The following is a 15,556-nucleotide window of genomic DNA, read 5'->3' on the forward strand; positions in this document are numbered from 1 at the left end:
ACATTCAAAACACTGCCACTGGGTGGCAGTAGCGTCAAAGTTACTTTTGGTCTACAAAAGAATTAGGTAATTTGGAGTCATGGTGAAATCATCTCCACCTACACGGATAAATAACCAAAAATTAAAAACCACTATTTTGTACAAAAATAGAATGTGTGTTAGGCTTGAGGAATTGTTAAGTATGAGAATTTTAAATCCATCTACTCTATTTTCTTCTCCATATTGGAATTCTTTATTATAGTTTCTATATAAAATGGTCTGTAATATAACTAAATACTTGTGATATAAATTTCATTACTTTCTAAGGAAGCATTTTCCACGTTTGATTCTCTCTTAGCTCTGAGAAGTTCCTCCTTGTTTTTATATAAATCTCCTTACCTAAAATTGCTTACTCCTTTTGCTACATTCTGTTTCATTGTGCTAATCACCTCTCCCGTTCCCCTACCATTCATCTTGCTACCTGCTGGACGCTGGAACTGGTGTTTCCCAATTTTAAGGGTACTGATTCTTCCCACTGTTGCTGAGGGAAGCAAAAGGGGGTAGAATTAAATAATCAAAAGGAAATATAGCAAAGATCATTTTATGTTTCTATAACACTGTTTCTCCCATTTTAATTCTCCATTGACTAAAAGCAAATTAAAGAGTATTTAAAGTGAGCAAAAAGCTGACAAAGTTATCAAGACAACTTTAAGAAGATTAAGTTCATGCTTACAATGGAAGCAAAAGGATTTTCTTAATTTGAATGGATTTTATAGCATTGAAGACAGAAGAGTTTTTATTGTCTGAGGAACTGTTAAAGATTGACCAATTGATTTTGTTTCATTTTTCAGATAACACTAGATGTGTTGGCTGATATGGGTCATGAAGAGTTGAAAGAAATAGGAATCAATGCATATGGACACCGCCATAAACTAATCAAAGGAGTAGAAAGACTCTTAGGTGGACAACAAGGTAAGTTATTAGGAAAAAATAAATTTCACAAATTAGCGATACAAGCTAAGTGTCCAGGCTGGCATCTGCACCCGGGTGGTCTGAGCCCAGAGCTCATGCAATTGCCTGGTACAGCACCTCCTACCTTCCTCATCTCGGGCGCTCGCCCTCTAGTTACTCTAGCTGGAAATCTCAGTCATTCTACCTCTCACCACACTCTATATCCTGAATATCTCTAGAATTCATTCTGCCCTCTTCCATTGCTGTCACCTAATCCAGGTCACCATCATGTCTTGCCTAGACTGTCATAACCACCTTTCAGCTTATCTCCAACGTTCACTTTTGCCTCCCCTCCAGTACCTTCCTTACACTATAACCAGAAGATTCCTTTCAACATGACTATATGATCATACCATTTCATGGCTTAAAATCCTTCAATAGAATCCTGTTGCTTTTCAGATAAAATCAGACATTTGAAACATGGCTTTTCATAATCTGACCTTCCTCCCTTACCTCACCGCGAACCTGTCTCCTTTCCTTAGAACTGTCAGCTTAGTCTTTTCCATCGTACTTTGCTGTTACAAGCCTATCTTTTTCCTTTGTATGCCTCCATGTTTATCATTTCTCTATTTGTTAGAAGTGCTTTCATTATAGGAAAGCAAGAGGAGAGAAAAGAAACAACTTGAATAAGTCAGTTAGTCTGCAGAGCTAATAAAATTGCAAGAGTGACATGGAGCTAAAGGTTAGGAGGTTTTGAGAATGAGTCTTGCTTATTTATCTGTATCATATGAACAAGAATAATGAAATTAATAAAAATAATGTATTTTAAACTTACTACAGGGGACCATTTGAAGCCATCTCACAGAGTTTTAGGAAAAGGATAATTCTTATATGTTAGCTCTGACTGCACTGTAATTACAATGTGTTTCTCTTTTATATCAAACATTAGCTTCACGTATGTTCATGATTGGATTTAGTTCAATAAATAATTGTTCAGCCATGTTGTGTGTATAAGGAACTCTGTAAGAACAGATAAAATTGATCCTCAAACACATCTCCATTACTTCCCATGTCTTTGGATATACTTGTTTAATATAACCTTATATATTAGGTTCCCATTGCAAATAATTTGGACTTGTTCCAAAATAATCAGTTTTTCCTAAAATAGAGCCTGAGTAGTATGGGCTTCTGTTAACTATGTCAATTTTTCTTTCCCATAGGAACCAACCCTTATTTGACTTTCCACTGTGTTAATCAGGGAACTGTTTTGCTAGATCTTGCTCCAGAGGATAAGGAATATCAGTCAGTAGAAGAAGAGGTAATGTACATCAAAATTTTTAGTTATCTTTTCCTAGAATCTACAGTTAAACCTTTTTTTCCAGGAGAGGTAAGCTTGTCTTATTTAGACATATGGTCATTTGCCTATCTGTTATCCAGCTCCCATAGCCTTTGTGGTGGAAATTGCCAAAATTAAAATAGACTGTGGATTAGAACTACTATGCCACATGGTTTTCACATCATAAGCCTAGGGTTTCCAATGGATGGTTCAGATCTGTCTTTTTATTCTGGAGACTTTCTTGAAACTCATGCAAGTAAGGACCTTTAGAATTTATTTTTTTAATACTGTTAGAACTTTTTTTTTTAATACTGTTAAAATGCTACCTAAGAATGATACAGAGTAATCTTACTTCATAGTTAGCAAATATGTTCTCATCTTGGCTTTTGTGCAGCACTGTAAGACATGATTATACAATAATATGCCTAATATTCATGTATGCTTGCCTCATAACTTGAGTCATCTTTCATTTTCTCAGTCGCAATGATTTTAACACACCATAGTAAGACAATTTGTAAGAACCTCTTGGTAGACAGATGCCATAGAGAATCCCTCTCTACTGATTGCTTCTGCCCCACTTCTGACACCTAATAAAGTACCTAATGGTATTATTTTGTGTACAAAAGAATACCTACAGTTTTGTTTGTTATCTGCTTTTTAATTAATACTCATTTCATTCCCATTCTGGGAACTCAGGACAATTACCTTAAGTAGTATTTCATCTCATAGCCAGTTTTTCAGGAAAGCATCATGTCATCTAGTGTATTATTGCCTAATCGTCTCCTAGTGAGTAGTAAATTCTGATAATAATGTCAAAATATGGCGAATAACTTCATAAATTGAGTGGTGAATTAGAGAATTAACTTTTTGAGTCAATTCTATGAGAAACTTGGGTCTTTGAAACATTTTACTTTTCCATAATAATTCTTTCTAATTTGGAGAGTAGAGGAAGAATGAGATGTTCAGAAGAAAGTTATTCCACTTAGTTATACATTGTATTTAAGTACCCCTGGTCTGTGTAGATACACTTTGAGGTCCCAAATTAAACAGATAATATAGAATATTTCACCTAGGGAACAAAAATTTTATTTTAGAAAATGGTTTGTGTTTATTTTTAGCATTTGTCCAGTGGGGTATTAATTGAATATGAGGAGTGTTAGTTTGACTTAATCACAATGTTGTTTCCATTCTCCATAACGTAAAATAGTAATGTAGATGACTTAATGTGATATTTTATATTTCCCCATTGTTTTTACAGAAAAATCTTTCAAAGTTTTTATTAGAAAATGCAGAAGTTTAATGTTTATGTTTATGACTATATTCTCACCAGAAATACCTACTAAACTTCTTGATCAATTTATAGTGAACTCCTATTTATTTATAAGAGAGTCTTAGACTCATCAGTGGAACAATGTAATAGAATTGAAATTCTGAAAACAATGGAAGGAGTGTCTTTAGAATTATACACTGGCACATTTTCCAAAAGTTCGTTATTTTATTTTTCTATAGATGCAAAGTACAATTCGAGAACACAGAGATGGTGGTAACGCTGGCGGCATCTTCAACAGATATAATGTTATTCGAGTAAGTTTTTTAAATTTCAGGGTGAAAATTGGATTGCAAGGCTTGCCTGAAAATCAGACATTGACAATGAAAAAGTTTTTTAAAAAATAATATTTTCAAACTCAAGGATGATCAGTCACCTGCTGCGCTGCAGTCAGGCGCTCCTCACTACAATGTAGTGTCTAGCCTTTCAAGACCATACTCACTAGAAATAGAGACACCCAGGAAACACCACCAAAGCTACAAAGAGAAACCCAGATCAGCTGGAATTAGGGATACAAATATGGTGATGCGACTCCCAGCTCATCTCATCCATAAATTCAGACCATAACTGACAGTAATCTTTGTTATCACCATTTCAAAGTAGCAGTACAGGCCTGGATTTTTTTAATCTAATTGAATCCGTGATTAAATCAGAATGTATATATCTCCTAATCTCAGTATCTTAATTTATAATGCAGGTTAGATGCCTGCTTATGTGCTTTTTTCAAAGGGATATCATGAAGATGAATAAAATACGTTGAGAACTGATTTAACCCTTTGGGTTAATAGACCTGTAGAAGTTAGACGTCAGAAATACCCAGTGAGCTTTTTGAAAAATACAGATTTATATGCCCCTCTATCCCAAAATTCAGTGAGTCTGGGGAAGAGTCTAGGAATAACTTTTTTTTTTTTTCCAACTCCTCGACTCTGAGGTATAGCCAGGTCTGATGCAGAATAACAAACGAAAACCAAAACTGAAATTTATGTCACTAATAGCCAGAGTATTATCTAAATTATACTAACCTGGCAACTTTATCATTTTTAAATAATGTCTTAAGCAAACAAAACACAAATTAGACCTTCCTAAAGGAACACATCCTTTTCACTTGAAATCATAAATTGCCAAGTAGCATGCATTTCACTAAATTTCTTCTTTCTTCCTCATTCTTAAAGATTCAAAAAGTTGTCAACAAGAAGTTGCGGGAGCGATTCTGTCACAGACAAAAGGAAGTGTCTGAGGAGAATCATAACCACCACAATGAGCGCATGTTGTTTCACGGTGAGTGTCATGACAGTAATTAGAGGCACCTCTCTGGGCTTTCACGAATTCCAGCAAAGCGGAAAACCGGTATTATTGACTATATTAGCGTTGTGAATTTTTTTCCAAATAATTACATGTTGGTACCAGCTTTCTAATGTATTATATTCTAGTGCAGGCTTTCTGGGGTGTGTACAATGAGAACGACTTATTTGAAATTGTTTCAGAACTTAAATTGCACATTGAGCCATCTAGAGAATGAAATATTTTTATTGTAGTTTAACATAATAGTTTTAGTTTATCAGATTATCTGTGCTTATTTAAAGTAAGATTGGCTATAAAATAATCTGTGTTTTCAAAGCTTCATTGTACTTTACTACCTAAAATCTCATGCCATCTCCAAAATCCCTATAACATCTTTGCTTGGTGAGCACTATTGGTCCTTGATATGATTCTAGTATATGATAATAATTTATGTATGACAGATATCTTACAAAATAAACTTTTCAGTTATGTATTACTAATTACTTAATATTAGTCTGCCAAGTATGCAGCTAATTGCGATTCTAGAAAAGTGTTCAAAAACTAATCTTTCTATATATTTTTAGGTTCTCCTTTCATTAATGCCATTATTCATAAAGGGTTTGATGAGAGACATGCATACATAGGAGGAATGTTTGGTGCTGGGATTTATTTTGCCGAAAACTCTTCTAAAAGCAACCAGTATGTTTATGGAATTGGCGGAGGAACAGGCTGCCCCACACACAAAGATCGGTCATGTTATATATGTCACAGGTGAGCATCTTGCCTTTCATGTAGTGGGTGCTGTTCTGAGCTCATGAACCACATTTGTTGCTCTGGCTCTGCAGCAGTCACAGTTTGTCTTCATTCTTAACCCTAATGAATCAGACAGGGACTGGGTGGGAATAGCTCATCAGCCTCTGCCCTAACAGGAGCAATGACACCAGAGCTGGCATTAGTGGTGATAAAAACTGGGTATGTGTCAATCAATCATAGGTGACAGTGAAACTCCCTCCATCTTGGCTTTTTTTCCAGACTTCACTTTTCTTGCTTTGGAATCAGAACAAGAAAAGTGTGAAAATTATTTCTTTAGAACAAAGAACCTCTAGATCTAGTCACATTGGAAGTAAGACACACATTTCTATAATCAAGTAGAATCTTAATATGCTTCTGAGGTTCCTAGTGACGTTTTAAGACAGGATATATAATTGGCCTTGAAAAGTCCGACTTCAGAATATTAATTTTGGAATTAATAAACAAATGAACATTAGTTTTTTAAATAGGATTTTAAAACTCAGGAATTATAGAGAATAATAGTATAGTCTCTGAAGTCAGTGAAAAAAAAAATGCCCTTCCCTAGTCTCTTCCCTGCCAATAGAAAAAAATACAAAAAAATTGTACTTTACAAAGATTGCAGTTTATTACATATCTCTTTAACCAGATGGGTTATTTTTGTAAAGTCAAGTTAATAAGAGATCTTGTAATTCAGTTAAAACCTGAAAAAGACCCATATAACCTAGAAATGCATTATAGTTGTTAACCTTAAACCTTACCTCTGTGGGTCACGTTGTGAAACAAACTGCAGCCATGAGCAGTTCTAAGATGGATGCTGTATGTCCAGAAGGAAGTGTCTTTCCATTAAGGCTGTTGTGATTAGTAACCCATGAAAATTCCCAAGAATATGTAACATGCAAAAGTCTGTCATTGTTGCTTCAAACCTAACTCTTCTGGAGGCAGAATGAACTTAATTAAATAAGCAATAAAAGTGAACCTAGATGAGGATGAACAGGCCTCATTAAAATTAGACACACACATTTATGTCTTAGCCAGGATTCCCTAGAAAACAACGGCTGAAACAAAAGCTTACGTGCTAGCACTTTCTTGGCAAGTGCAGTCCCAGGGGAGCAGGAATAAGGGCACAAAAAGAAATGAGGTAGACAAGGAGGCAGAATAGACTGAGGTCCATCAAGGAGCTGGCCAGTTTCAGAACAAGTGCGTGGTTGCTTGGTCCATGAGACACCTTTAGAGAAGCTGTATGAACTACTGCATCTCAAGAACAGTACATCATGGGAGAAAAGAGATGACTTTATCTGCTGGCTCCTGTCTTGCACTGGTCAGCATTAGCCCCACGGGGCATTGTACACTCTCCCCGTCCCTGCCCCACTTTGGGCTGCTGCATCTGCAGAATGCACCACAATCCCAGGGCAAGCCGGTGAGCCAGCAGGCAGGAACCAGCCCTCCTACCCACTGCGGCCTGCAGCCTCATGGGCCACAGGGCAGGTCCTGCTGCTTCTGCCTCCGCAGAAACAGGGAAGCCCTGGGGCAGGAAACAGAAGGCAGGAGGCGAGGACTGTCAGGTCAAGCTTTATGTGACATATGGTCTGGGAGTGGCCATGGCGATGGGCCCTGCCGGCTGAGTGGGCAGTCCAGTGACACCAGAGTGCTGCCACAGTGTGGGGATGGAGCTCAAACGCCTCCCTCTCGTGTGGATCAAAACCCTTTCCTCTGGGACCAACAGGAGGATGCTGCTGCAACCAAGCCAGAGGGTCAGCAGTAGCTCACACTAAAAAAGCTTGGGCAGGACCCAATTATACTGGGCGTGGCACAATTTTTAATTGACTCAAAATAATATCTCTGATAAGTCATAATGTAAAGATCATGCTCCATTACTAAACACAAACTTTGAATAACTTTACTTTTAGCAGTGTGACCAATCTTACTGTTCAATTAAAATGTCTGTTGTTTATATTAAGGGTTGGCAAACTTTTTCTTGAAAGGGCCACATAATAAATAGTTTAGGCTTTGCAGGCCATGTGATCCCTGTCCCAATGACTCGGCTCTGCCCTTGTAGTGCAAAAGCAGCCATAGGCAATATGTAAATGAGTATGTGGTCTTGTGCCAATAAAATTTTATTTACAAAAATAGGTGGCACACTCGACTTGGCCCAAGAGCCAGTTTGCCCAGCCCGAGTTTATATAATATACTTTCTTCCCTATCAACCTTTCTTCTCCTCTATAGTATTTCACATCTGCCCCATTCATGTGTCACCCAGGTAGTATAATTTCCAGTCATACATTTAAGCAAGTATTGCTGTATATGATCCACTCTTATTATTTATCTTACTCTAGTTCTTACTTCATAATGAGTAAATCCAAGTCTTAATTTCAGATGCTGCTGTTGTTCACTTACTATCTTTACTTTATTCCTGTCCTTCCTGACAAGAACTGTTTTCACTGGTATTCTTCTTTTTCCATTTTTCAAAATTTACCAGGCATTTTTGTGATTGATTCCTAAACCACACCAAAACTTTAAGTTACACTTAAAGTGTAACAATTGAGCCTTATTGTTCATAATAAAGCAATATATCAAATCTCATTCCTTTCCTACTCATAACTATGAAAGTGATGTTTAAGTTAGCTCACCTTGTGTTAAATATTTTTTTAAATCAATAAACCTAACAGTTATATCACTCCAAGATTTAAAGCTTCCTTCAAAGCATTACTTTCTGTTTTCTTTAGACAAATGCTTTTCTGTAGAGTGACCCTTGGAAAATCCTTTCTGCAGTTCAGCACCATGAAAATGGCTCATGCCCCCCCAGGACATCACTCCGTTATCGGGAGACCAAGTGTGAATGGGCTGGCATATGCTGAGTATGTCATCTACAGAGGAGAACAGGTATGTTGCTCACCAGATGAGCGTAACAAAGCTGCTAAATGTCTTCATACAGAATATGGAGACCACATACGAGTTAAAGAAAACCATTTAATAAAACATCTACCATATAGTCTGATAGCATTAGTTGCTTCAGGTCAAAATGAAGATGTCAGAATTCTTTGACATCAACTCTACACACACAACCCATCAGTCACCTGTCAGCCAAGTAACACAGTGTGAACAAGAGGGCAGCTGAGGAAAAGGCATGACATCTCATGCTGTTCTTAAGGCCTGCTATTCTGAATTAATGCTTTGTGCCTTTCATACCCCAACATGGCAGTAGAGCTAAGAGCAGCTACCATTTCATGGGTCATCTGCATGGATATACTTGCCACAGCTGGTCACACGAGTTGAAGCTCTGTACAGATGCTCCTTGATGGGGTTACATCCCAATAAACCCATAAGTTGCAAGTAGTGTAAGTTGCATTTAATACACCTAACCTACCAAACATCATAGCTTAGCCTAGGCTAATTTAAACGTGCTCAGAATACTTACATTAGCCTACAGTTGGGTAAAATCAGCTAACACAAAGCCTATTTATAATAAGTATTGACTGGCACATGTAATTTATTGAACGCTGTACTGAAAATGACCAACCGAATGGTTGCATGGGTACTCGCCATTAACATACACACGCAGCTGAAAGCACCCTGGCACACAGTTGACAGATGGGTGTTTTGTAGGCATGATGGGATGTGAAAACACAGTATCTAAAATTCACTGGCAACACAGTACCCCGTAGCATACCGGTTACTTACCCTTATGATTGCATGGGTAACTGGGAGCTGTGGCTCGTTGCCACCCACTGCCCAGCACAAGTCTAACCATCATAAATCAAGGACCATCTGTACTGCTGAGCATGGTACTCACATTCGTAGAATGATAGCTTTCTGAGTCATAAAGCTACAGTACATTAAATTCTGCCAATTACTTGTGGCTCCAACAAGCAGGAAAACTTTCTCTTATTTTCAACCCAGTCCTTAACTTTCACAGTACTGCCAAATGCCTACCAATTTGACTGAAAACAAAAACCAATTTGTCTAAACTTAATTGAATTTCAAATAGATGCCTTAACTTCAGGAGGAAGAGAGAAAGAAGAAATTAAATACCAGTAACCTATGAAAACAATATTATATGCTGTCGGTCTTTGGCCATGTGGGGTGTGGTGTAGGGGGAAGAACTGAGAACGAATTCTGAATTCCGTTTAGTAGATCTGTTGATTGTGGTGGCATGGACAAAGTAGTGAAACTCTTCTCATTAGATTATAGGGTTCAGCAAATGAGTAAATGTGTTGATTTAGGGAGCCAGGGTTCTCACTGTTGAAGAGACACACAAATATGGAATGGGGGAAGGTAAAATGACTGTAGGGATAGACTGGTTAGAGGTACTGATACGAACTCGTGGTTTCTAATACATGTATGCATGTGTGTACACATGTAAATGTATGTATAGGTCTCTGTGTAAGAGTCATGGAAGCATGTGGATGTATACGAGTATATGTATATATATATGCATGTGTTTCTTAGCACTGTCTGCTGAGAGCAGAGAAACCCCAATAGCAGTGAGAACACCGAGAGCCCAGATCTTGACCTCTAATACCATCCTCACCAAAAGGCTCCCAGGATCTTTGGGAAAACAGCTAAATCCAGGTTGGAGCAGAATAGGAACAAGATGAGCCTGGAGGAGCTGGCATGCCAGGAAGTAATGAAGTGTTCAAAAAAAAAAAAAATTATGGGGGCATGCCACAGGGACACAGAGCCAGCTTGAACAGGCTCCCACTGGCCAAATCTGGGACAATTTGAATACCAAATAAGTACAGTAATGAAATTTAAACCATTGAAAAAAATAGGAATTCATGATTCTATACTGATAATAAATAAATGAACGAATGAATGAGTGAGTGAGTGAAGGAGAAAAGAAGGCTTTTGCTTACAGTAGAAATCCAAGGGCACATGGGTAGATGTGGAGGGAGTACTGGATTTAGACAATCATCATCTTTGCAGCCATTGTGGTCAAGATTAGATCATGCAAGAATCATCAAGATCATGCAAGAATCATGGTTGCTAAATCTAGGGGATAATTTTGATAAGGAGAAAGATATTTGCATGGTCTTATTAGTTACAAAAGAGAGAAAAATCACAGTAATTACACATTGGAGAAAGGGGGCAATACCTTGACCAGATTATCAAAATTAACATCACCAGTGAGGAACAGGTAGACCTAGAACGTGCCTCCAGGTGTGTGTTCTGAGATGGCACGACATCATTCATGCAGCATTCCAGCCAAGAATGCATAACTGCAGTCTAATCAAAATGAGAAATGTTCTATTAATAAAAAATGTGCTAAGACTGGATTCTTCAAAAAATGTCAGTGTTATAAAAGACAGAGCAAGACTTTGAAAACTTTCCAGATTAAATGAAACTCAAGAGACAGGACAACTAACTGAAGGTCCTGCCCCCACGTTGGATCTGGTACTGGGAGAGAAAGGACCTTAGGTCAACTGAGAAAAGTGAAATCTGAATGAATGGCAGGTAGATAAAAATATTCTGTCAGTATCAAATTATAAGGTTGGTCCTGTGCTTACGTAAGAGAATATCCCAATGCTTAGCAAATAAATACTGGCATATGTAAAGACCCACGGTGATGTATATAACTTACTCTCAAATGGTTCAGGAAAAAATGTGCCTGTACATCTGCTTGCCTGCCTGCCTGGTATGTACAGAGGTGGGGAAAACACATGTGACAGCAAATGGGATAAAACCGGGATAGTAGGTGGATGTGGGTAAAGGGTATGCAGGTGTCTTGTGTACATATCATTTTAATTTTTGCAGCTTCATGTGTAAGTTTGCAGTTTCCAAGTGAAAAGTTTAAAAACTACCAAAGAATAAATTTGTCAGTTTTCACTTGTTTAAATTAGAAACTCCAGACTGCTTGATAAAATGCTTTCACTTTGACGCAATAATTCCACTTCTAGAAATTTGTATTAATATAATCAGTGATGGTCACCAAAAAAAAAAAAAATGCGAGGATGTTCATTACTGTCTTGATTATCATAATGAGAAATTTAAACCTAAATATTCAACAAAAAGAAAATGATTTAATACATATTAGTATATTTATATGACTATGATTTTTTAAAATGCATTTACATAATAGATGTGAAACATAGAAGCAACCAAAACTTTATTATCTCAATATTGAGATAATAAGTGATTTCGGTTTTCTTTCCCATACGCTTTTCAATATTTTGTAAGTTATCTATGGTAAATACAATTTCTTTCATATGTGGGTGACTTTTAAAAATTATCTCTAAACTGTTGCCTCTAAGTTATTGGTGACCCAACACACCTCACCGTTCTTCCAGCTCAATGGGTTACATCATCATCTGTGATTAATTTGAAATCGATTCAGCAGAATCATTCTTTCATTTACCAAACTTTTTGAACACATGCTAGTATATTGAGCACTACACTAGATGAGGTGGAAAAGATTTCCTCTTACCTTAATTTTCTTGTTTATGGCATGTGGCTCTCTAATAAGGGGTGGATGCAGTGTTAACTAATTTACAGTATTAAAAGTAGAAAGAACATTTTAACAACTTGCTAGATTGTAAGGTTTATACATGGGTTATATACAGACATGTAGGTGGATCTCCTAATCGTTCGGTCACCTGTTGGCTGGCCTTCACAGGCTCCTGAGTGTGTATGTAGAATATCCATTAGGATCCTCCTCCTCTGAGGCTTCACGTCAAGTAAGGCTTTAATATTGTAGCTGCCAAAAGGGTGACCTGTTTTTCTTCCTGTCCTCTCCAGGCATACCCAGAGTATCTCATCACATACCAGATCATGAAGCCGGAAGCTCCTTCACAGACGGCAACAGCCGCAGAGCAGAAGACCTAGTGAATGCCCACTGGTAAAGCCAGATCAGATTTACACCTGGGACTGGATTACAATGGATTGTTTCCAACAAAATCAATATTCTGTAAATCCCTGACAGCCTAGAATAAGCTGTTTGTCTTTTATGAAGCATTGCTATATAGTAATGAATATAGTATGAGTAACTGATACGTACTCAACTGCTACTGTTCCCTTTGAGGAAATGTTTACAGGGGCAGCCTTTTAATATATCTCAGGCTCACTTTCATTGTAATTATCCATTTCTAAAATAAGATTGCTTTGATCTAGACTTGGAAATGGAAAAAAAAGAAAACATAACCAATACTTTCCCAAATGTCCACAATTCACACACTACATTTGCTTTATTATATATGGCACGTGTATATAACAAATACACATATGACAGGCTCATTTTTCGTTTTTTTCTAAACATGCATCATTTTGGGGCGTTTTTGTTTTGTTTTTTGGTGTGTTTTTTTTCTTACTTTGATAATGAGCCAGAGCCTTCTTGAGAATATTTTGCACAAAGTCACACTGACTAAAATCATTAGCAATGCAACAAGCTTCTGGCTGAGCAAGAGTTCTTTTCACTTTAATTTATTTTATATCTGTACTTCTTATAAACATAAATTGAGAGGAGAAGGAGAAACATCAAGTTTTCATTTACTTAATTAATTGGCCAGTCTTACAAGGGAAATGCACAAACATCAACCTGACTTAGGAGCTCCCAAGTTCAGAGAAGTCAAAGCTGGTGAGGGCCACTTGCTCTCAAATACCTGCCTGCGGCACGGGCAGTCAAGACAGTGCTGGAGGGCCCCGCGGAGCACAGCCACGGGACAGCGCAGGGATGCTGTTGTGGGCTCGGAGATGAGACAGCGAGGGAGGGCTGTGAGGACGCGGGAGGAGCATGTGGTCCTGGACAGTTGCCACCGCAAAGGACCGTGGGGACTCCTCACAGGAAAGCTGCTCTCAATCCGGTCCACCGCAGTTGTCACCCCCAAAATTAGCTCCCTTATTTCCAAATTCAATCAAATGATTGTACTTCATTGGAGTCACAAAAATATTACTTTATTGTTTCTCTGGGTTAGCAAGCTAGGATTTAAATCCTGCGTAGTAGATAGTTGTGCACAAATGCAAGAGCTTTTTTGTTGACTCCAGATTTGGGTTTACTTTGAGTGAGGTGCTTCAAATGGTTTATACCGGTCCCTGCACTAAATTTTTGAACCAGTTCTTTAAACTTCTCAATAGAAAAGAAGAACAAAAACTTAAAACCAAAGCTCTTTCAGTTATTTTTTTAAATGAAGATGGAAAAATACCATTCCGTCACTTCATGAGATTACTACTTTCTTTTGCTTGTTTGTACACATTGACACTTGTAAAAAATTATCCATTGCAGTTCTCACGCTTGCCCTTTTCACCTTAACTGAATATTGAATTGAGTGCATTAATTTATTTACTTTGACAAGCAGTGCATCTACTCAGCTTTGAAGCAAAGGTAATATAAATGTGGTTTAAAAAAAAATGAAGAACAGTGTGACACAAAACTTGCAGTTTCAACTTGAAGTCCTGAAAATTGACTTGTTTGTTTTTTAATACAGGCTGATTAAGCTGTGACTTCATTTAATCGCCTAAAGAAAAATAAAATGGTTACATGCAAAAATTCTAGAATAGGCTCTTAAAATACACATTTTGCTTTCTTTCTGGCTTGAGTCCAATGCTGTAACTAGGCATCGGGAACTAGTTTGAGTTTTATAGCTGAATCTTGCATCAGTCCTCAAAATTAAATCAAGAATTAGCCTCAGTTGTTGCTTCTATTGAAGTTTTAGTGGCCCAAGCTGGGTGTTTGTCTTGGCTACTTGTGTTATAGCACTAGAATCCCTAGGAAGCTTTGAAGTTGATATTCATTAAGAGGGCGTTTCCTCCTTTCCTTCTTGTTTTGCTGTGTGTAACAATGGGTTGAAGGAATTGGCATCTGTGTAGTATTCAGTAGCTGTGAAAGTGTGTATTACTTGCCTCCCCACTTAGATATACTTTAAAATGGTCAACACAGCTGTGATTTTTAGTTAACTAAAAGGGTTAATATGGCATAGATACCAAAAGCTTTATAGCTTCATTAAAAAGATAATCCACTACCCGACGATGGTTATATGTTGTTTCCATCATATTAATTAGGTTAATGGATGTGCCAGTTTTAAACTTCAGCCTTACACTTGAGAAGTTAAACAGTGGTTCAGTATTTAAACTGCCAACGTTATGTATTGTATGTTCTGTGTACCGAGTAAAGGTACTGTGTAGGAAGACTTTTGCAGTGCTCCTTGTCTTGTAATGAATCAAGTATATAGTAATTCTTAAAAGAATGTGTACATATTCATCTGCTCAAGAGAATGGGTTGATATCTCATCGGAGCCAAATACATTTTTTCAAAATTTGAAAACCAAAGGTCATCATGAGTGTACTCAAGCTAGCAAAAGTTGATTACATTTGGAATTTCCGTCTATAGCAGTGTGAGAAACCCTTTGGAATATGAAAGCATGGTATTAAATTATGCTCAAATCCATTTAATTTCTTGCATATGCACTATATAGCAACACTAGCAAGTTGAGGACTTCCAATATGGCCTTCCCTCAACTGACCCTTCTGTTTCTCAAATGGAATGGAAGAGCGAATCTGGACATCTCCCCCAGCTTTCCCGCAGGTCTAACATGAAAGGGTTTCTGGACGTGATGGCTCCGCTTACCACGCAGTGGCCAGCCTGGCTACTAGAGTCAGGCGTGAGTGCCTGACTGCCCACTGTCTCCTTGTACTTGGCCTCCATCCTTTTTCCCTAGATTGTTAGTCTGGAATAATAATTAGTTCTAACAATTACCTTTGACCCCACTCATTTTCCTCCTGTCTTCATCTGAATCTCGCAAAAGGAGACAGTACCTCTCTGTTTCCATATCACAACCAGAACCAAGTATTAGGCCCCATGTGTTCTGCTCAAAAGATTCTGCCACTTTGTTAACAAATGATAGCATGGAACCCAAAGTTTTAATTCTATGCAAAATAAAGCAGTACAACCAGGATTCTTATTT

At 37.6% G+C, this 15,556-nt stretch overlaps 1 protein-coding gene across 1 annotated transcript in view; it reads left to right on the plus strand.

The window, feature by feature from the left end:
* TNKS (tankyrase) overlaps positions 1–14,780 on the plus strand; it is a 191,602-nt gene extending 176,822 nt beyond the window's left edge. Inside the window, exons 21-27 of the mRNA XM_019750527.3 lie at positions 831–951; positions 2,151–2,248; positions 3,776–3,850; positions 4,766–4,871; positions 5,459–5,645; positions 8,390–8,546; positions 12,399–14,780. Coding sequence (XP_019606086.2) covers positions 831–951; positions 2,151–2,248; positions 3,776–3,850; positions 4,766–4,871; positions 5,459–5,645; positions 8,390–8,546; positions 12,399–12,485 — 831 coding nt within the window. The 3' untranslated portion in view covers positions 12,486–14,780. The remainder of the gene's footprint in view (positions 1–830; positions 952–2,150; positions 2,249–3,775; positions 3,851–4,765; positions 4,872–5,458; positions 5,646–8,389; positions 8,547–12,398) is intronic.
* The last annotated feature ends 776 nt before the right edge of the window (positions 14,781–15,556 follow it).

Source organism: Rhinolophus sinicus, chromosome 16 (genome assembly GCF_057876585.1).
Source record: "Rhinolophus sinicus isolate RSI-liver-muscle chromosome 16, RSI-T2T, whole genome shotgun sequence".
Taxonomy (NCBI): Eukaryota; Metazoa; Chordata; class Mammalia; order Chiroptera; family Rhinolophidae; genus Rhinolophus; species Rhinolophus sinicus.